This window comes from Neolamprologus brichardi, chromosome 2 (assembly GCF_056152115.1).
Source record: "Neolamprologus brichardi isolate AB-2024 chromosome 2, ASM5615211v1, whole genome shotgun sequence".
In the NCBI taxonomy this organism is placed as follows: Eukaryota; Metazoa; Chordata; class Actinopteri; order Cichliformes; family Cichlidae; genus Neolamprologus; species Neolamprologus brichardi.
In genome coordinates, this window is record NC_142105.1 from 20,871,679 (window position 1) to 20,892,194 (window position 20,516).

The 20,516-nt window shown below is 40.2% G+C and overlaps 2 protein-coding genes across 4 annotated transcripts; one reads left to right on the forward strand and one right to left on the reverse strand.

Moving 5' to 3' along the window:
• The first annotated feature begins 9,261 nt into the window (after positions 1 to 9,261).
• Positions 9,262 to 11,527, forward strand: insb (preproinsulin b). The gene is made up of 3 exons (XM_006781726.3): positions 9,262 to 9,271; positions 10,465 to 10,667; positions 11,366 to 11,527. The coding sequence occupies exons 2-3, from the start codon at positions 10,478 to 10,480 to the stop codon at positions 11,509 to 11,511; spliced, it is 336 nt and encodes a 111-aa protein (XP_006781789.1). The 5' UTR covers positions 9,262 to 9,271; positions 10,465 to 10,477; the 3' UTR covers positions 11,512 to 11,527.
• Positions 11,528 to 11,884: 357 nt separating this feature from the next.
• On the reverse strand, positions 11,885 to 19,180 carry hmmr (hyaluronan-mediated motility receptor (RHAMM)). 3 transcript variants are annotated; one of them, XM_006781733.3, is made up of 20 exons: positions 18,980 to 19,180; positions 18,625 to 18,723; positions 18,456 to 18,547; positions 18,271 to 18,348; positions 17,932 to 18,120; positions 17,734 to 17,820; positions 17,538 to 17,649; positions 17,391 to 17,456; positions 17,166 to 17,239; positions 16,982 to 17,049; positions 16,543 to 16,901; positions 16,305 to 16,453; positions 15,949 to 16,181; positions 14,741 to 14,857; positions 14,436 to 14,615; positions 13,669 to 14,331; positions 13,508 to 13,580; positions 12,715 to 12,891; positions 12,400 to 12,562; positions 11,885 to 12,265 (listed from the first exon to the last, which is right to left on the reverse strand). In XM_006781733.3, exons 1-20 carry the CDS (start codon positions 19,023 to 19,025, stop codon positions 12,246 to 12,248), a joined length of 3,045 nt encoding a protein of 1,014 aa, XP_006781796.2. In that variant the 5' UTR covers positions 19,026 to 19,180; the 3' UTR covers positions 11,885 to 12,245. The 3 variants fall into 3 exon arrangements, with proteins under 3 accessions (XP_006781796.2, XP_006781797.2, XP_087704370.1); XM_006781734.3 differs by lacking the exon at positions 14,436 to 14,615; XM_087848244.1 differs by lacking the exon at positions 11,885 to 12,265 and having other exon boundaries at positions 12,362 to 12,562.
• Between the last annotated feature and the right edge of the window lie 1,336 nt (positions 19,181 to 20,516).

Genomic DNA, 20,516 nt, shown 5'->3' on the forward strand with positions numbered 1-20,516 from the left:
GGCTCTTTTCAACACAAAGGAGCAGCAGGTCTACTCCAGGCTCTCTCCAGATGTCATCCTATCTCTGTGGAAGAAAGTCATCTCAGCCACTTTGCAATCGAGGCTACAACAGCCACATTACTGCTGACACCTCACCAACGAAGCAAGTTACTTAATTAGCTCATATATTACACCATGTATTTATTTTCACCCGATAAAAAGCTGCAATTAAAGAACCATACATTTTAGGCGATGGAGGACGTTAAAAAACAAAACAGAAAAACGGGCCTGCTATATCATTGGTTTTTTGTTATTTTACACCGGTGATGTGTTTTTATCTTTTAACTTATTTATCTTTTCACTTAGCCACAAAATATGTTTAAAATGACATCAATAAAAAATAAAGTGTCATCATTTAAGGTGTTCTGTGAAGTTTTTCTGTAGATAAAAGCTGTTTTCATTGTGTGTAGCACTCGGTGCTTTTCTTTCCTCGTGAAACATTTCCAAAGCTTGAATCCCACTTTTTTTTTTCTTTATCACTTTGCTCTTTGGCTTGGTTTTCACATTACTGTGCAGCTGCTGTGCAATAGTGTGAAACCACTTGGTGTACTTTTCATCAGAATTCCATTGTATATTTATGTGCATGCATAAGGCAAAAAAAAAGAAACAAAAAGTAAATATTTGAGCCTAAAACTGCTCTACAGCTCAACTGGAGATCAAACACTCTTTGAAGATCTTTCTGTTTGCATGTTTTTGGTTTTGGTTCTTGTTTTTGTAAACGTAACAATAGGTAAAATGATCATTTCATGTTCGCACTGGCTGAAAAGTTCTGCTTCTTGAAATTCGTACAATTAACTCTTGGTTTAATCACCAGAGACCCTTCAAATGTAGCGCTGAGTTAAAAAGGAAGCCCTTTAACCTCATCCAAAGGCATAACTGCCAGACTCTATTAGCAATGTCTATATTTTATTATATTTGCGGTCCAGCATGCAGAATCTGCATTCAGAACGGCTCACATCTCGAGGCAACCATCTTCTGAGCCAGGGCAAAGGCCAAGAAAGGTGATCATGCTTGTGCATGTGTGTATAGTGGAAATATTGAGTGGATGAGAAACTAAGGTCCAGATAGTGTTGAATTTATGAGCAACCCCTGCCTGGATAAAATTAAGTATGCTTGTGTGGTTTCAACAAAACTGAAAACAGAGTCTTCTGCGTCACCTTTCTCCATTCCCACCCTGCCTTCTGTTTCTTGAAATTCTTCTTTGTGGAGACCTCTGCTTCCACTTCAAAGAAGTATCTGTTTTCTTTCTTCTTCTTTAACCCTGGCTTTAAGAAGGGGGAAAAAAACAACTTCCATTAATGAGTAACAACCCTTGTGATTGAGCGTCACATATAATTTGTTGTTTGGGTAATACAAACCAGTTTGTGGTAGGACACAGTAATGATAAATGGAATTATCCTTAACAAAAACGCTATCACTGGCGGTGGTACAAAGGCCTTTCAGTAAATTCTCAATTTGAGGATCTAACACTGCCCTTGAATTGTTTAGGCACAACTGGGACTGGTGGAGGAATTAATTTCAGATATTACCAAACAGCAGGGTACACAGCTCCCAGGGCACCGCAGACAAAATCTTTCATCCCTGTTAAAAAAAAAAATTGAATGGGGATTTAAGGAGAACACAGATAATTCAATCTTTATCAGCGGCAAGCCACAATGAAATGTTAAGTTTCCATGGGATCCTCTTACCTCAAAGGAGGACTCCGGAATGAAAGTACAACACATCTGAAGCATCTCCCTCCTGCGCTTGAGCAAAAGAGTAAAACACATGCACAGACACACACACACACACACACATTCTCTCTGAGACACAAACACGGAACATAAAAGGTTCTCATCAACATATCAAAGCTGTTCCTGTTCAACATGCTATATGCGAACCCAGTGGATGCCAACGAGTCAACGTAGCTACACATCATTTTATATATATATATATATATATATATATATATATATATATATAATATATGTGTGTGTTGCACTGACAGCTCCTGCAAAAGCAGACAGTAACAGATCGAGATAGCTCTCAAGTGTCGGATATACATGCACATACACACAAACGTGGACATGTTTGGCATTCTGCTATGTAAGCAACCACCTCTCTATCTCTTTCTCCCTCTCTTTCTTCCTATCTCTCTCAGCCACATATGTGAGAGAAAGTTTTAAAGGAAGAGATAGCGCAGAAAGGAGTGAAACGAACAACTCTGGCTTAGTAATGTCAACTCAAACTCCACGAGATACCCAATAACAGCACATAGATACTCTTGCAGAAAAGCTCCACTCCAGCATTAAAGTTGTCAACACATACTAATCCACCAGTTTGGAGACTGTTACAATGGGTCAATATGCAATTTGAGGCAGGTTGACAGAGAACATTGGATTGATTGATTTTGACCTTTTCCTTGACAGTACCCGCTGTACACATTCTCTACAAAATAATGAAAAGTGTTGAAATCCTTATATCTTTAGCTTTTGCCTCTTTTCTTCTCCCAAATAAGCGCCTGTTGTTAATCCCACTCATACGTCTGGCTGGAGGTCTGCTCTCTCTGCTTTATCTTTAAGAGCAGGGGGAGACAGACTCAGGGGGGTGATACCAACCGTATCGATTTGTGCAAACATGCAGACACACATACACACTCTTAACCATTTTTTTTAGAATCTGTGCACAACATGGCTATAATCAAAAAGCTATTCCTCCATCTAGTCTACTCCGCAAAGTGATATTACTCTCAGCTACATACTAGTTCTAAACCTGGTCATTGTAAAGATTCAACAGACTCAACAGATTTTAGTTAAAATGTGGTTAAAAGTGGAGTCCCACATGATGGACTCTACTGACTTTTGTTGATCTTTTTACTTCAAACTTGTGGCTTTGCTTCAAAACAACTCTCAAAACAGCTGTTTAATGGAATACCATGAAATCTGATGCAGACTTTTATGTTTGATCCTGACAGACGTTCTGTGAAGGCTTTATGGGGACTTCTTATATTTTGCAGACGCTAAGCTAAAGGGTAGCACAAACAAGAGGAGCCACCTTACAGGATGTTCCCTGTCTTTTTGATATTGGTTGTAATGACAGTACACAGCTATAGCATGGGCATTATCTTTGAGCTAATCAGCAAGCTAAACTGCAAAAGACAGACATATGCTAATGTGATTGTTGTGTTCCTGCGTTGTGTCTGCCAGGAGGCGATCAGCCAAGACGCAGCCGTACCCGTCCCCGCTCCCCGGATGGGAGCGGCTAGTGCCCGGCAGGTGCCTGCGACTTGCTCAGCCGGAAGTCGTGGAGTAGCCGCGCGAGTGGCTGCTCCAGCCGGGAGCAGTGGAGGAGCCGTCGCTGGAACCGGGGCTGGGGGTGCTGACAGTCCGGGACAATAAGGTGAAAGGATGGCAAAATAAACTTGATAGGGATCAAATTGAGCCATTAGAAAATAAGTTTAGCAAAACAGAGCAAATAAGCTATACTGAATTAGATTAAAAAAAAAAAAAAAAAATAGATTAGGCAGAAAAGGAAAAAAATAACTGGAAGCTCAATTCTACTGGGCTACACACAGATACCCCATTCACCTGACGACAAGTACACAGAGACCAAAACTGTGACCAGTGGTGACCACTGCATGTGTAACAACTTCAGAAGCAGCATACCACTGCCCACTTTCAGCAACATTTTATTAATTTATTTATTTTTTTACATCTTAATGTCTCTCAACACTGGAAAACCTACAAATTACATCTACAGTAGCTGCTGGGCCATGGAAACCCATGCCATAAATGCCCCACAATTTTTGTGCAGTTGTTAATAACAGGGGAAGTTTGGAACTGATTCAGCAGAGCATTAGGAACTTGTAGGTACTCAGTGGCCCCACACTACCGAATATTACAGGATTAACACTCAAATTCAGTAAGATCTTTAGAATGTATTTTTGTCTACATAGACTAGCAAACCCTAAACAGATATCAACATGTTGGTATTGTCACTGTGCTGATATTAATATGTTTCTAAAACGTGAAAAAATATCATGTTGAATCATTTTTAGTCCGTGTTATGGTACTGCTTCAGCTCTGGTGATGTGTTGGTGTCTTGTAAGCCTATTTGGGACATTTGGCTCTATGCATGACACAATAATAAAATAAATTGGCGTGTTAGGATGCTGTCACTAGCCTCACACTAACATGGCCGTAAACATAAGACAGATGCGACCTCGAAACTGGTTCCGAATGCTGTCAGCACCAAAAACATAGAAACTGCACCCCGCCAATCCCTAGCTGAGGTGACCCCCCTGTTTTGTTGAGAAATGTGAGAGATCAAACACATTTCAAGCTGATGCTACCTCTTATTGGTGCATTGAAGGGTATAATACCCGTTTGGGAGGGTCACAATTCAAAAAGTCACAACATCCTTTTCCCTTCAGATTGGATGAGGGGAGAAAAAATCCCTTCAGAGAAGCAGCAGAAGCTCCCATATCAATCCATCAAACCAAAAAGTAGTAAAATGGCACTCCTAAATGAAATTCTCTTGTCTTGCGCTGAGCTCAACTTGAAAAGGCCAGTCACATGAGGGTTTAAATAGATATCTATTTTCTGGGCTGAAAATCAAACTGGCCATCATTCTGTCCTGCATCACCTCTCTCTTGGGGGCTTGTCACATTTATAACATGTAGTCATTTTCTCAGCTGTCAAACCATGCTCTTACCAAGCTCGGTCCCCCAACCCATGCTGTCAGCTCCTAATTCTAATCGGCTCAAACGTCTGTGTGTGCACAAGTATAGTTTTTGAGAAATGTCTTTGGAATTGTAAGGGGATTCATTTCTTTTTTTTAATTTTTTTTAATATTCCATGTGAGTGTGTGCACTTAAATGTGTGTAATATAAGGATCTGGACAAAGGTTGCATAGCAAAGTAGGTCATGACAGAGGTTAGTACTGCATTAGCAACTGTCACCGGTACGACATGAGAGTTCAGACACCAGGGCAGCCCTCACCCTCTCACTCACAGTATAGACACACACACACACACACACTCGAACCAAGGATTTTTGAAACTCTGTGGCGTTCTGTCATGGATCTGAGCCAGCAGGCCGTGACACACATGGAGGGCAGTGTCTGGAACAGGAGGACGTGTCCAGTCTGTCTTTTGTGTGTCTGCACACACATGCATGACACAATGTTTGGATATGACGGGGGCTTTTGACCTGCCAGAATCCAAACTCTTTGCCCTTGCCAAACATTTTTTTTTTGGACACTTATTTGATGTTTTCCTTATTTGGCCTGGAGTCGTTTTAAATAGAAGTTGCTCAATATTCAAAGATTTGCTCCATTAAAGCACAGATGAATCCTCGCGAAAGGCTTTGCATCAGTATCTGCTTCTCAGGGTTGACTTATGGAAATCTCTCTCATTACTTCTGCCTTCTATGGTTCAAAATCTCACATAAAAATATAATGATCCAAGCTGTTTCTGTTGTCTGCTGTGTCAGTCAACGATTTTTTTAATGTTCTAAGTCTCTTCAGTTTCCATCCTCAGAAAGTCTGGGATAATTATGGGAGTAAAAAGGCTCCCTATCAGAGCAGATTAACAACATCTCACTAGCCTGAACTCCTCACTCCCTTTTATCTCCTCAAACACAGTAGAAGAGAAGAGGAGTTACGTAACTCCCACCTTAGGGACCCAGCCGACTTTCCACCCAACTTTTGTCTGTCTCTGCATGTCTAGGGCATCTGCTAGTTCTAAGCTGTTTGATGTGCATGTTTGAAGCAGCCATGCGATCGGGGAGGAAAGGATGTGTCTGTTGTTCGCAGCTCTTGCCGCTTTGCTCTGATCCCTCAAGGAACGAGTTTCAAAGCATGGCAAAGTTGGACCTTTCCTGGTTCTGCATTTAACACCTCGATTCGCAGAGCTAAGGTGCTGTATAGCTTCCCTCCTAACCCGCTGTTTAAGGATTCCTCAAAAGACCCTCCCTTCTTTAATGTCATTTAGTTATAACGTCTCTTTTGTTGAAATCTGTTTCAAATTATTTCTGAGGTCCCTAAAAGCCATGTTAGCACACAGAGCCCTTAATGTGAGGTTCTTTTACTGATTAAAAGAATAGTAGATCATGTCAGCCATGAAAAAAAATTAATTATATATTCAAAATGGTAAAAACCGGCAAGATTTTTTTCTGTCTACTCATTAGAAACAGCTTTCATTCCCCTTGTGGAAAATAAATGAACAACAAGTTGAACTTTGGGTTAATTAGTCTCTGGCAGTTGGTGAAAAACATGTAGAAGAATTTCCAGGCTGTAACTGTCTTGCTTGTTTCTATTAAAACACAAGTATAGGCCATATGAATCAGCGGTCAAATGTGAGCATAACCTGTGTTTGTGCAGTGTAAATTAAATTATAACATTTCTACCGCGCAAACAGTTCTTAATCTTGCTTTCCCCTTGTTTGACAGTACAATAGCTAATAAGAGATCATTCCTGTTTTTATAATTTCCTTTAGGAGCTCCCGCTCCTTCTGCTATTCATAAGGGAAAAGCAGCACAGAACTCCTTTAAATAAAAATAACCAAAACAAAAACAAAATCTTTGATTGAACACATGTGCTTTCAGGATAAAAACTAATTACCAGAATCAGATTTACCTAACATGAATCAATTAGATGTACACAGAGAAGAAATACTAAGACTTATGGATGCTCTCTTGAGTGGAATGAGAAATCACTGCACATTAAATAACATGATTAAGCATCTTTTGCAGGATTGATCTATGGAGAAACATTAATAGAGGACAAATTCTGCTTCAGTTGTCACTGTTGTATTTGTTGTGTTTGTGTATGCTTTTGGACTATAGCATTAATAACATAAGCATAAATGCCCATGGCCCATTAGAGCTGGAAACATAATCTATAAATCTGTCTTTGGAACTGAAAAAGAATAGTTACAAAAGGCTTAAATAAGTAACAATGTTACAAAGAAAAATTGTACAGATATTGCTGTTAAGAATATTTATTTATTTTAATAAGGCAAGACATGTGAATGAAACAGCGTCGGAAGTGCTACCAGGTATCTTTTATTCATAAATCCCATTTTACATTGTACATTTAGGCACTTTGTTGCTAGCAGCCTATCACAAAAATATATAAATTGTTCCCATTTCTTTAAAATACAAAAGGTATCGCGTAAAGTAGGCAAAGTGATTCCTAAAACTCGGCAATGCCAACACTCTCAGTCATGGATTGGCCGCCCCAGAACCTGGACATCAACATAATTGAAGCCGTGTGGGTTCCTCTTGACAGAAAACGGAACAAAAGACAGCCAACATCCAAAGAAGAGCTTTGAATGTCCTTCAAGAAGCCTGGCGAACTATTCCCAAAGACTAATTAAAGAAATTATAATGTTTCCCTAAGAGTGTTCCGGCTATGTTGAAGAATAAGGGTGGTCATACTAAATATTGACTCAATTTTTTTGTATAACCCCCCCCTTTCTATTTAAAAGTGTTAGATAAAAATATGAAACTACATTGTTGAAGAATGGGAGACCCCCTTTTTTAGATTGTTCCTCCATTTCCAGATGCTTGTTAAAGTCCCCCACTGCTTACGCAATTGTTTCGTCAAGTTCAAAAAACACACGAAGCTTTGAAGCTGGCAGATTCCTCAGCTGCACAGAATAATTTCTGAAGGTTAATGCTACACCATAAGTCATACACTCAAATAATGCTAATTCTGAATTGGAAAACTGTATTTTAAATGTTAGGTTAACTGCAAGATAAGTTACATTTCACATCGCACATAGAAGAGTTCATATGATAGCATAGAAAAGCTATAAAAGAATGTAACTACCATGAATTGTAAATTGTAAATAGATTAACAGAACTAATGATGAATATATTTACTGGTTGCACGCAGTGAATGGTCAACATTTTACATTATGAGAATTACTTGTCCTTTTTATGGGTCCAAGCAGTAAAGCTGTAGTAACACAAATGTAATTTGTTCATTTTGTGTTATCATTATTATTCTTCAATAAAAGCGCAACAACAATGCAAAGACCTGGAAAGATAAAAGCTTGTGACATTGTGCCAAATTCCCTCCTCAACCTAAAAACCGTAACCATAGCTGGTACTATAATAACCAGGTTCGTGCTTTTAGCAGTCATCTTATAAACATCTGCATCTCTTTGCAAGTTTTTCTAGTGTCCTTTTAAAAATACATTTTCTGAGTCCACATCATCTACAGCATTTGCTGAGTGTAAGTTGTTTAAGAAAATCTCAGCAAGCTATTAATCCACATGTCCACAACATCTAGAAATGTGACTACATTTCTAATTCATAATTAGTTTCAATAAATAAATTTGTACAAAATTTGATAGGAGTATTTTATCATTTAGAGTATATATATTATTATTATAAATGTCATACATTTATATTTGTAGTCAGTGTATATACACATGTATATGCATATATATATATATATATATATATATATATACATACACACACACACACATATAGATACATATATATAGATGATACATATATATAAGTATTCACTTCTTAGTATTATTCAGTCCTCAACAACAAACAACAAGTTTTAGTACTTGAAATGTAGGTATGATGACAAGAATTCAGTCATTTTTAGTTTTAAAGTTTTTAAGAGATTTCTATAATATTTGTGCGTGTGTGTGTCTTTTGCATTGTGATATGGGGATAAAGGCACGAATATAATACAATATATCTTTTTTCTCGACTAAATAAAAACGCCTATGTGAACTTGCATATGTACATCTGTAACTTGGACTTGAATGATGCAAATAATATTTACATGGGTCCTATGTGACAGTACCTAAAAACACCAGCAGTGGTCACTGGCAAACTTGGAAATCCATGGCTCTTGTGATCAGAACATGGCATATGGTGTTTGCCGGTCATCCTGTTACCAGAGCAAGTCAGGACAACACACAGCAGGGGTTGAGTTGGGCATCGCTGGATGTCTGCCTTCTCAACTGTATCCCGTTATTGCAGGTCCACACTTCGTTAAATGACGTAGTGCGACTGAAGAGCAGATCAGCATGCTTACGGGTCAGGGTTTTAATGAGAGGACCTTAGGGTTTTCCGCTGAGGCTGACAAAAGCCAGGTGGAGAGTTATTAAGGGGCAAAGGTAGCCAAGTAGAGATGTTCTCTACCAGTATAGCCCTATAGGCCTAGGCCCTTTTCATCTTTAACCACCAGCTGCTCTGCTGCACTCAGGCCTCAAACACAGGTAAGGAAGTTTCTCTGTATTCCCTCAAGATTTTCACTGTTAAAATTTATGTGTATAATAACCAGGATGAAAATAAAGTGTGGGCAGAATCTATAATTCAACCCATCTACTGTGCCAAGGAGCCTGGCACAAGGCCAAGAGGGATAGAGGAGTGGCGGACCCGATAGAGTGTTCTGCCAATGCTGTAATGTCTGGCACAGGTGCATTGTTAAAGACACTGTTAAAATGATTTATTTTCAATCCAATAATCTGCAGTACATTATATGATGTCCACAAAAGGTCTATATAGTTTCTAAATGACTGCTAAATATGTTTTTCACCTTGAAACAGAAGCTGAACTTCAAACGTGCAAGAATATCCATCACAAATGGGATTTAACTAATATCACTTCTGTAATACTGGACAAATCATCTCCACTCTTGAGCACTGTAACTGCTAAGCTGGACAGCAAGGTGTGGGCTGACCTTGAGGATACACTGACAGTATCCACGTTGGTGATTCTGGGGCATATTCTTTCTAGCTTTGATGGGGCCATCATGAAATCGGGCTCAACTGGGGATAAAAGTAAAGCAAACGGACTGAGAACAAAATCAATTTTCAATCTACTTCAACAGAGGCTGTGCAGAAATGACATTAGGCTCAACTTTGGGTGACTGAAATCTAAAAAAACTATGAAACTTAGAACATTACAAAAATATTACATTTTTAGGGATGATTTTCTATTTAGAAAAAGATCACTATCACTATATGTTGCATTAGCCTTGTGAAAAACAGAGTGAAGACCAAGTGCGTCATCAAGATGTAACATTTGAAATGATCCTCTTTTCTCAAACACTGAAAATTTGGAGAATACGACGACTCTTCCACAGACCTTTTTCACATGGCATTTCCATCAAAGAATGCTGTATTAGCTCTCTCCCCCTACCCCTTTCTAAATTTTGAGGTGGGGAATTGCCGTGTGCCTCATCTTTGCAGCTATTAGGTAGAATCTCACAAGAAGTTATTAACAGAAAATGCCAGGAAAAGTCATCATTCGGCATCACTTCATGCTCTTTCACTCCTCCAAACCTTCAGGCATTATGTATTGATAACTGAATTCACTTTTACACTTTTCTTTGAAACCCAACACAATAAAAATCTGAATAGCTTTCAAATGTTTGTGTATGAAGTCCTCTTTTCGTCCTTTGTTCAAGCGGTCTCCCTCGTATGGCCAGGGTATCATGGGCAGTGTCCATGCTGTTACTGCTGATGCTCTGCTCTCCAGGGGGGTCTTCGGTCCCCCTCAGGCATCTGTGTGGTTCCCACCTGGTGGACGCACTCTACTTTGTGTGTGGAGAAAGGGGCTTTTTCTACAATCCGAGCCGGACCCACAAGCGTGATGTGGAACATCTGCTCGGTAAGACCACCGTTCTGCTTTTTTTTTGTTTTTTTTTTGACTTGTGTAAAATAAGCTCTAATTGTCCCCTTGATGGTGGGAGTTCAGAAAGGAACAGCATGACATCACCCCAAGACCCCAGTTGTGCTTTGTGTGTCTAGTCTCTGAACACAGTGTTCAAAGTGTTCAAAGTTCAGACTCAGTCTAATGAAAATGCTAAATTGGATGCTAGCTGGAAGAAAAATGTTTAGGGACAACATGTTGAAAACTTTACAGAACTATATCAATGTATTGAGTCATCATTAGTGTGCAAAGCCTAACTCCAGGCTCCTCTGAATTCAGTGGTGTAGCCAGGCTTGTGGTTTGTAGCTTTCAACATCTTTGCTGTGACAAAGCCAGTTGATCAAAATTGTGAAATCCCTAAATTATTCATTATGTTATTTCTAGAAACTTTTTAGGATCTTCCGCATCAAACGCTCTATTGATGTTTCGACGTTAACATTAGGGGTGTAAGCTATGATATGCCTCCGTTAGCGCTCCATCATATCTCCTCTTGAAGTACAGACTAACAAGACTAAATGGATTGGGGAGATCAGATTAACTAGCCATTAAGTCTCCATTAAAGTGTGAACAGTAAATGGTATTTTGCGGAACTGGAGATTTGCACAGCAGCATCAGGACTTAACACAAGGCTGTGGAAACTTTCTCCACTTCAAAAGGGTTCCTGTCTAAAAGGGCCAGACAGGACCAGCGACTGTGGAGGGCTTTGTCGGGCCGCGACGAGCCTAAAGTGAAGAGAGGGATCGTGGAACAGTGCTGCCACAAGCCGTGCAGCATTTACCACCTGGAGGGCTACTGCGACTGACTCGCCACTTCAGGAGCACCACTCATAGCCTGTAAAAAGGTCCCGAAGTCAATTTCTGGCCTGATACTTGCTGGCTATGTCTTATCAACTGAAGGAAATAAAGCTTCCTGACCCATAACCCAAGGCTCTTCTCTGCAAAGATGTGAATTTGTGTGTTTTTTTGTCACTCATATATAGTGCAGCTGAAACATGGGCTGCGGTAGCCTTTTGCTGTACTCCAACCTGTGGCTGCAGTCCTAGAGTGCTCTCTTCTGGCTGAGGATAGACATGGCCAAAATGATCCAAATGAGAGAAAAGGGAAAAAAAAAGCTCCTTATAAAGCATTTCTACACCTAGCATGTGAATAAGTCTCAAGAACGATTGGGAGCAAGAAGAGTATTAAAATTTGTCTTTATTTACAGAATAAGACAGATTTATTAAGAGCTTTTCCCCATGAGATAATTACTACAACCCTAAAAATAATTAAAAAGATTAAAATTCAGTTAGCGAAATGCACCTTGGATTTTTAGCCAGTTACACTTTTGATCTCCAATTGTTAGCATCTAAGACTTTATTCCATCTTTTACCTCATTAAGTTTAAACAGTTTTTGTTAAAAAAATAAAAATAAAAATCCAAACACAAAATGTACACACTAAAACAAAAGGCTGTAAAACCTCAGTTTACACTCTAATAACTCACAGATACTAGATCTCAGAAAAGTCTCTTGGCAGCGCTGCTAGCAGAGTCCTAAAGCCTAAAGTCCATAATGGTTTCCTAACAAAACAAACAGAGAATCAGAGTTTTAAAAACACTTTAGGAGTTACATAAAAATGAGACTCATCCACAAAAAACAATTCTTATTTCATCTCATCATTCCTTCAAGGTTCTGGCCAGATGAAAGTTCTTACCGTCTTTAAGCGGCTCAGACGTTTCACTTTGCCTGTTCTCCTTATCATGTTGGAAAGCTTTGCTGGGGTCAAACCTGCGGCGAGGAGCCCCGGGGAGCTTTGACTTCACTTGCTCCAGATCAGTCTTTAGCCAGCTCACCTGAGAGCGAAGCTTAGACACCTCCTACACACACACACACACACACACACACACACACAAAAAAAAAGGGAAAATAAATAAATAAAAAGAAGGTGGGGAGGGTGTAGTGTAGAGACATGTTAGCTTGAGATGATGTCTGCGTTTTGGAAGGCAGGCAATTCTGCATCACATTTTACCTGTTTTAGAGAGATGTTCTCATCCTTCAGCTTCACCACGTGTTTGATCTTCTGCTTCTGGTTCTGGTGTCCCAAGAGGCGAGCGTAAGCGTCAGCCAGTTTGTTTAATTCCTCCTGGTTTGCCCCGTTCTCATTAAGTAGTGCATTTCGCTCTGCTGCAAAGGCATTGAGCTGTTCCTGCAGACACACATTAATTAGTTTTCACTATTATTCTGATAACTGTGTGTTCACAGAAATGTTATGACATCAACATTCATTTTGATTTGACCACTTGATGAATACACATCTCTACTCTTCAAATCTTCACCAACTTCTGGGGGGGGGAAAAAAAGTCTTGCCTTTTAGTTGCTTAAAAGCACTTCAATCGGTAAGACTAGAAAAGTACTGTGCAAGTACTGCTCCATTCACCGCTAAAAACCTCCACTTTTTTCCCCTCAATCACTTTCTTCACTAACTGTGTCTGTGAGCCATTTGATGCTGGGTGAATAGAGTAAAGTGGGATTATTAGAAAGACTCTCCAAAGAGAGTGTGTAGAAGTACTGAAGCTGTTAATTGAGCTGAAGACAACTAAAAGACAGCCTGAACAGCAGAGGTGGGGGAGAAATATCTGCGGGTTCATATGTGGCAGTTTTATTTTGCTGGTAAGATAAACATAATGTGCATGCACCCTGTCAACTAAACCAATTAAACAAGGAGGGGTTTTGCTGTTATTAATCTAAAAATACTAATTAGTGCAGCTTTAATGAAAACGTGTGTGGGTTTCTATGTGTTGTCATAAAAATAAATCACAGACCTGGAAGGGCTTGACTTTGGCAAACAGCTCCTCATATTGTTTCTTCCAGTGCTCGGTCTCTGAACTTGAAGAACTTAAAAGAAAGTATATGATGAGTTAAAAATGCACAAATTGTAACAGCAGAAACCTCCGGAGGACACACAAAGATCAACCTCTCTCACCTCTTCTCTTGTGCTTCAGTTATTTGTCTTTGCAGTTCCTGCCGCTGCTCCTCCAACTCCCACTGCAGCGTAACCTTCTCCTGAGTCAGTACTTCTACCTGCTCTCTTATAGCTCGTCTGTCTTGTTGCACCTCATCCAACTCACGCAGCAGAGCTTGTGTTTTCTCTTCTGCGAGGCCTAATTGGGCCTGGAAGCTCTCGCTTTCTTGCTCAACCTCAACCAGGCAAGACTGAAGCAGATTTCTGGCCTGCTCGGCCGTGCTAAGTTGATTTTCAAGATCCACCTTAGATTGGTCTCTGAGCTCTACCTGAGACAGTAGACCTTTGCTTTCCTCCTTCAATCTCTCAAGCTCAGTCTGTAGTCTGATCACCTCTGACCTTAGCTGCTGGTGGTCTTTCCTTTCAACCTCAGATGCTTCCTTCTCCTCCTGAAGGGCGATCTGAATTTTAACCTTCTCCTCTCTTTCTTGTTTGAGCTGTCTCATCATTTCCTCCTTTTCCCCACTGATTTCCTCCAGCAGTTTCTGGGCTTTTCCCCTCTCTTTTTGGAGCTCTCCCTCTTTTTTTCTGTTCAGCTGACTGATCTGAACAGCGAGGCTCGCCTCCGCCGCCTTCATCTCATCATCTTTTTGTGCAAGGCAAGCCTGCACCTCCAGCAACATTCTACAAAGTCAAAGAGAAAGGTAGAAAAGTGACAATTTTAGCAAAGGTAAAAAAAAAAAATTTTAATTAAAAAACAAAAAACAAAAAACATTTTTTTAGGATACCTCAAAATCTGCTCGCTGGCTTTCACTCCAGCTAACTGTATCACCTGCTGCTCTTTTAACCATTCCCTGACTCTCTTGATCTCCTCCTCCTTCTGTTGAAACCCTGTGAGGATCACCTCCTTAATTTCAAGTTCTAGCGCTCTCTGCCTTTCCTTTGCTTCCTTTAAAGCCTCTCTGGTACTGAAAATTAAAACGAGCATCCCGTGAAGCCCACGCTCTGGCAGAAATCTACATTTAAAGCAAGCGCAAATCAAACTGGCTTTTCAAGAGACACATCCAAGAACCACAGACGCTCGAGCGCTCACCTTTCCAGCTCCGTGACAGTTTCTGCCATCTTGCTCAGGGACTTCGTGTGCGCCTCTTCAAGCACTCTCACAGCAGCTAAATGCTCCTCTTTCACAGCTGCCACGTCATTGCTTTTACTTAAAAATAAAACCAAAAAAAAAAGAGACACATCGTCAGTTTACGTTCCTAAAACACCCAATTCACTATAACAGTTGACAGAAGTATCAAAAAATATACTAAATCAAATAGCAGTGATCACATAATGCATCAAGTAACACTGCATTTAGAAAGAAAGATGAGACAGTTTTTCAAACTTTTTCTTCCTCAACTTCCTAAAAACATTAATAAATTAATAATACTGTATCTTTGGGTTTGGATTTTTTATTTTAAAAAACACACACAAATAAATAAATAATAATATTGGAAGATATAGTGGAATAACTGTGCTTGCAACAGCAGGGGTTGTTGCAAGCACACATCTACGGTCTACGTAACGAGGTGATCTGGGGTGAATACTTCAACTTCCATAAACTATTCGCTTCATGTTGCCTTATGAAAACCCGTCCACTGGGATTTCCTCCTGATGCCACTGACTATCAAAACTGGAGGAAGAGCTTACTGATGCTACTTGAAGAAAACTGGAGCTCTATGGTTTAACTTCACTTTTATGTAGTGTTAACGGAGTGAACTTGTACAAAAGTAAGTGGAATAATAGGACTTTCTGTTTTCTCATGAAACTGCTTCCTTAATTTCATTCCAATTATCTTGTCGGCTGCAGCGAATATTCTCGTGTTGCCAAACTTTTATTTGTGTTTGGTGCAAACAAACCATAAGAGAATTAGTCCATGGTATGGAATAACCTTGAGTCGTAATAAAATCTTCGCTTGCAGCCCTAGCTACAAGGTGCACATCATCAATATTATAGTGACGTGGCCCTCCAAACCTCTTACATTTACCAGACTCTCAAAAAAAACCCCCAAAAAAAACATGGTCACCAAGTGCCCTCCTTCCTTTATACACCAAGGATGAAGTCAGTACATTTGGAAACTTTAAATTGGTCTAAAACAGAGACAGTGACCCACTGACTCTGTCATGCTTGTGATGGACTGATGCACAGCAATTATTTTCTCCCCACTTTATTTACAGTGCATGCCAGGACATGCTGCCAGTCTAGTGGGTCAAAAATAGTAACACATGGGCAGTGACACCCATCAGTTTGCTTGCTCACTTCTCCAAAAGTGCTTCTGTATCACTCAGCTGTCTCTCCAGCTCCTCATTTTCCTCCTGCAGCCTTTGGAGGGTCTCCCGACTCTCTGTCATTTCCTGATTCTTCTGCTCCTGTTCTTCCATAAGGGCAAGCTCTCCCAGGACCTCCTCCATCTCTTCCTTTAGCTGTCTGAACCGATTCTCAGAATCCTCTCGCTCCTGCTCCACTAGCACAGATAGGGAGTCCACTAATGACTGCAGGGAGAGGTGAAAAGACAAAAAAAGAAACAATAAGTTACAGCTTAAAAGTTACTGCACTGAGTTTTGGTTAACAAAAAACAACAGCAAACCCAACAGACAAGAAAAAGTTTGTCTCACCCTTTCCTTTGCCAGTTCCTCAGTAAGCTTGGCATGTTCTTCCTGGAGCTCAGTGCATCTCTTTGTCTCCTCTTTTTTAGCCTCCTTTAGCAAGCCCAGCTCCTTCTTCAACTCTTCCACCCTCCTTAGTCCCTCCTCCTGAGTCTTGCCTAAGATATATAAAAACAAGAACTTCACAAACCTGGAATTATTTACTGTACCTTGAATAGCCAAAGCCACTGGCTCAGGATGAACATACTTCTCTCTTCCTCGGAGAACAGACACCTCTGTTCAAGATGCGCCACTCGCTCATCCAGCTCCCTCTCCGTTCTCCGGAGCACCTCCCTCAGTCTAGAAAGCTCTGCTTCCTGCTGGCGTACTGTCACTTGAGATTCTTGAACATCTTGGTTGGCTAACTTTATTTGTTCCTCCATGGCACTCATAGAAGACTTCAGCTCCTGCTCTTGTTCCTCCAACTTCTTTTCCATTTCCCATAAAGCATCCTTTGTTGACTGCAGCTCTTGCTGGAGTTTGCGTACCTCCTCCTCTTTTTGCCGCAGCGCATCTTGAGTGGTTTCAAGCTCAGAAAAACACCGCTCTAGTTCGGACTCCAGTTGCCTGTGGAAAAATGACAAATGAACATATAAGACACGCAGTAAGGATAAATCTGATTAGATATACATTAAGCGTTTGCTCACTTTAGTTTCTCCACTTGGGAACCAGCAACAGTGTTCTGTGTCTTCTCTTGAATCTTTAAGCGGAGCTCCTATGGCCACAAAGATGGATTAAACATGACTTTCAAAATTTATGAATAAAAGATGGGGGAAGACAAATTAATAAATACATATTTGCAGCATGTGGTAATGTAAATCTAGTTTATACCTGGTTTTCATCATTGGTTGCATCCAGGTATCCCTGCACTACACGGATCTCCTCCCTGAGCTCCCGTATCACAGCTGGCAGAGAATGTAACCATTAAAAAGAAACACAGTAAAGGTGATGCTACTTGCTTACTAATGTTATTCCCAAGTCAAAGATGGTGAAAATGTTCATTTGCCTTCCAGTTCCACTCAACAGACTTTGTGAAAAATCCAAAAGAAAACTCACCATGTAATCGAGCATTTTCGTTTTCCAGATCTTCATTCTGACTTTTTGTCACCTGATGGAGGTCCTCTAGAGAAAGATAACATCCCTAATTAGTTCACCTACACATTCTACATATGTAATAGATAGATATATAGTCATAAATCTTACCCAAGTCTTTATTCCTGTCCTTTAAAGCTGCGAGTGTAGCCCTTGCAGCTTGTAGGTCAGTTTCTAAAACTTTTATTTGGCCTTCAGTGTTAATCTGAAGTACACTAAATTCCTGAATAAAAAAAAAAAAGACACAATTTATTACTGCACATGGGTTAATATTAAGATAGGATTTAACAAACTGAATGAATCATACCTGGTTTTTCACATCCAAAGTGTTCCTAGCTTCCATCAACTCCATGGTAAGGGAATTGATTCTCTTTTTTGTTGTATCAGCAGACACCTTGAAAAAAAAAAAATAGATAAAAAAAAATAAAAAAAACACCCACCATTCAAGTCCAAACACACTTATGACGGTATTTCTAAATACAGTAAAGCCTAGATATCATCATACCTTGTTTTTTAGGAACTCGTTGACTTTCTTGAGTTCAGCTCGCTGTCTCTCAAGTGTGGTAACACTGGCAGTGAGCCCGGTCCTTTCCCTGATTGCAGCCAACAGCTTGGCCTCTACCTTCTTTAGCTCTTCTTCCAGGGCGAGTACCCGACGATCCTGCTCCCCACGCTGTTGCACCAGGGACCGGATCTGGGAAGAATCAAAACTCAAACTATCTTTCTGGTACAGGCACCAACAGGATGAACAGCAGCTTGAACACTTACTGGTGTACCAGTTCCACAGTAATAACTAAGGACACAAGCTACTGATTACAGAGGACTATCAATCTTTGAGGTGTACCTCCTTCTCCAGTAGTTTCTGCTGCTTCCTCTCCGCAGTCATGCCATTCCTATCTTTCTTTGCACTTGACCCTTCAGGCTAGTTTTTGACAAGGGAAAGACAAAGGAAACAAATATTGTATCTCTCAAGCAACTCTATGATCAGCAGGCTCTGCCGAGTGGCGTTAACAATAACATTAAACTCACAAGGACATCAAGCGACAGAGTCCTGCGGACAGGAGAAACTAAGGAATTTCTGGAAGGCGATGGTGGTGGCGGCGGCATAGCAGCTCCATCAGCTGAAGACACAAAAGAAAACCAGTGGTACTAACGTTGTGTTACCAGTTACACCATTTCCTGTAGCAGAGCCACTCACCCGCCTTAGGAGGTTTGAATCGATCAGATTTGTCAAAGGATGCCGCTCCTCTCAGGTCCCCAGGTTTAATCTCATAGGACCCCGGAGGAGGGGCGCAACCTTCGAACAACAAGAAGACGTTAGCTGTAATGTCGATCACCGCAATCAACAGTGGTATCATAAACACCATCAGGCCTTTGTTATGTAAACAAATAACCACCCGTGGCTATGTTTTATTAATTCATATACGTTAAACAAGAAACCTCGCTAACCAAATGTGCCTTAACGCTTGCTTAGCTTTAGCCAGCTAACATAAGCCATTTAACGTTAAGTGGTTGAATTTGGCAGCATGCTACAGCCGTTAGCTTTTTCTTACCTACGTGTTCGTTGAATCTCCTCAAAGGAGCTCGTGAAAAAGACATTTTATCCCACTGTATGTGACTAACTTTGAATTTCTAGAAATGTCGCAAAGGCTGCAGTGCAGCTCTCACTGACAAGCAACGATCCGCCGCTGAAATTTCAAAATAACGTCATGCGTAGATTTATCTGCCCGTGGCCAATAGGAATCCAGTCCCCATGACGCAGTTCCGGATATCGCGAGCGTCTTCTTTTCACAACACATTCAAATAACCCTCAAGTTTACTTAAAAAGTGTAGTTTCGGATTTTGTGTAAATCCGTAACTGCAGAAATTATATACTTTACTTATTTTATACACCCATTGATGTACACCTGTACAGACTTAACATACTCGTTTTCGATTTGTTTTGTTTATTTGTTTTTTGGGGGAGGGGCTTCCCCAGGTCTTTTTAAATGGATTACCATGGACGCTTGTTTCTCCCATTGAAAAATAAAATACCATCCATAGCTCGATTTTTTTAAATAACTAAAAATCCCAAAATAATTAAAAACAGTTTAATTGGCATAAATTGCTAAGTAAAATAATTCTGTTTAATAGAATAGCAAAAGTCTACAAAGTCCAGTTTGGTCTTTGGTCGCTAACCCAGTTAATTTTTAAATGCAGTGCATTCAGAAAGTATTCCAACCTTTGTTATATTGCAGTTTATCTCAAAATGATTTTTTCCTTTAATATGTACAGATGTGCTCCACAGTGAGACAAATTTTTTTTTTTAAATGCTTGGTATCTATTTTTACTATAGTTCTGCAATATGATAATAGTATTACATAAGTAGTCAGAACCATTTACTTAATATTTTGTTCAATCGTCTTGTGGTCTCGAACTCCAGGCCTCGAGGGCCAGTGTCCTGCAGGTTTTAGATCTCACCCTGCGTCAACACACCTGAATCAAATGATTAATACGGGATGCTTGAACAGGTGTGCCTAATGAAGTGGCTGGTGAGTATACATTAATTGTGTCTTTGTATAGGCACAATCTGATATCATGTTGGTGTTGTTCCTTGATCAACAAAACTAACATTGGGCCAGTATCAGCATCGCAAGTGACCAGTCACATTGTTGTGATGTCATAGTTTTGTGAACAACCTAACACTGTAACCTTAGCCACATCCCTAACTATAGCCCCATAACCCTAACTACAACCACATCCTAGCCCCCAAACCTAACTCTAACCGCCCCCTTTTTTGGATTTTCTTTTCCCCTTGAGTGGACATGGACAATTTTTTTCCAAAGTCGCAAAGGTATGACATAACAACGTAATTGAGCTGCTACATTGATCCAGGTACAACACCAACACGAAGATATGAGAGACCCTTCCTATAGGCCACCTGGCATATGTAACAGATGTAGTATGTACACAAGCTTCATTCAACAAGATTCTCAAAACAAACAAATTTGGAAAACTAAAACCTGAAAACATCCTGGATGTTCAGGTGTAATACGGGATGCTGCAAGTAAATGGTAGAACCCATTGAAAAGCAAACATGCCAAATACAAC

Coding starts and splice junctions, on each gene's coding strand:
- insb (XM_006781726.3), top strand. CDS start 10,478: ATGGCCAGGGTATCATGGGCAGTGTCCATGCTGTTACTGCTGATGCTC. Junction 10,668..11,365: donor TGATGTGGAACATCTGCTCG/GTAAGACCACCG, acceptor CCACTTCAAAAG/GGTTCCTGTCTAAAAGGGCC.
- hmmr (XM_087848244.1), bottom strand. CDS start 19,025: ATGTCTTTTTCACGAGCTCCTTTGAGGAGATTCAACGAACACGTAG. Junction 18,121..18,270: donor AGAAACTACTGGAGAAGGAG/GTACACCTCAAA, acceptor GATTCTTCCCAG/ATCCGGTCCCTGGTGCAACA. Junction 17,821..17,931: donor ACGAGTTCCTAAAAAACAAG/GTATGATGATAT, acceptor TTTTTTTTCAAG/GTGTCTGCTGATACAACAAA.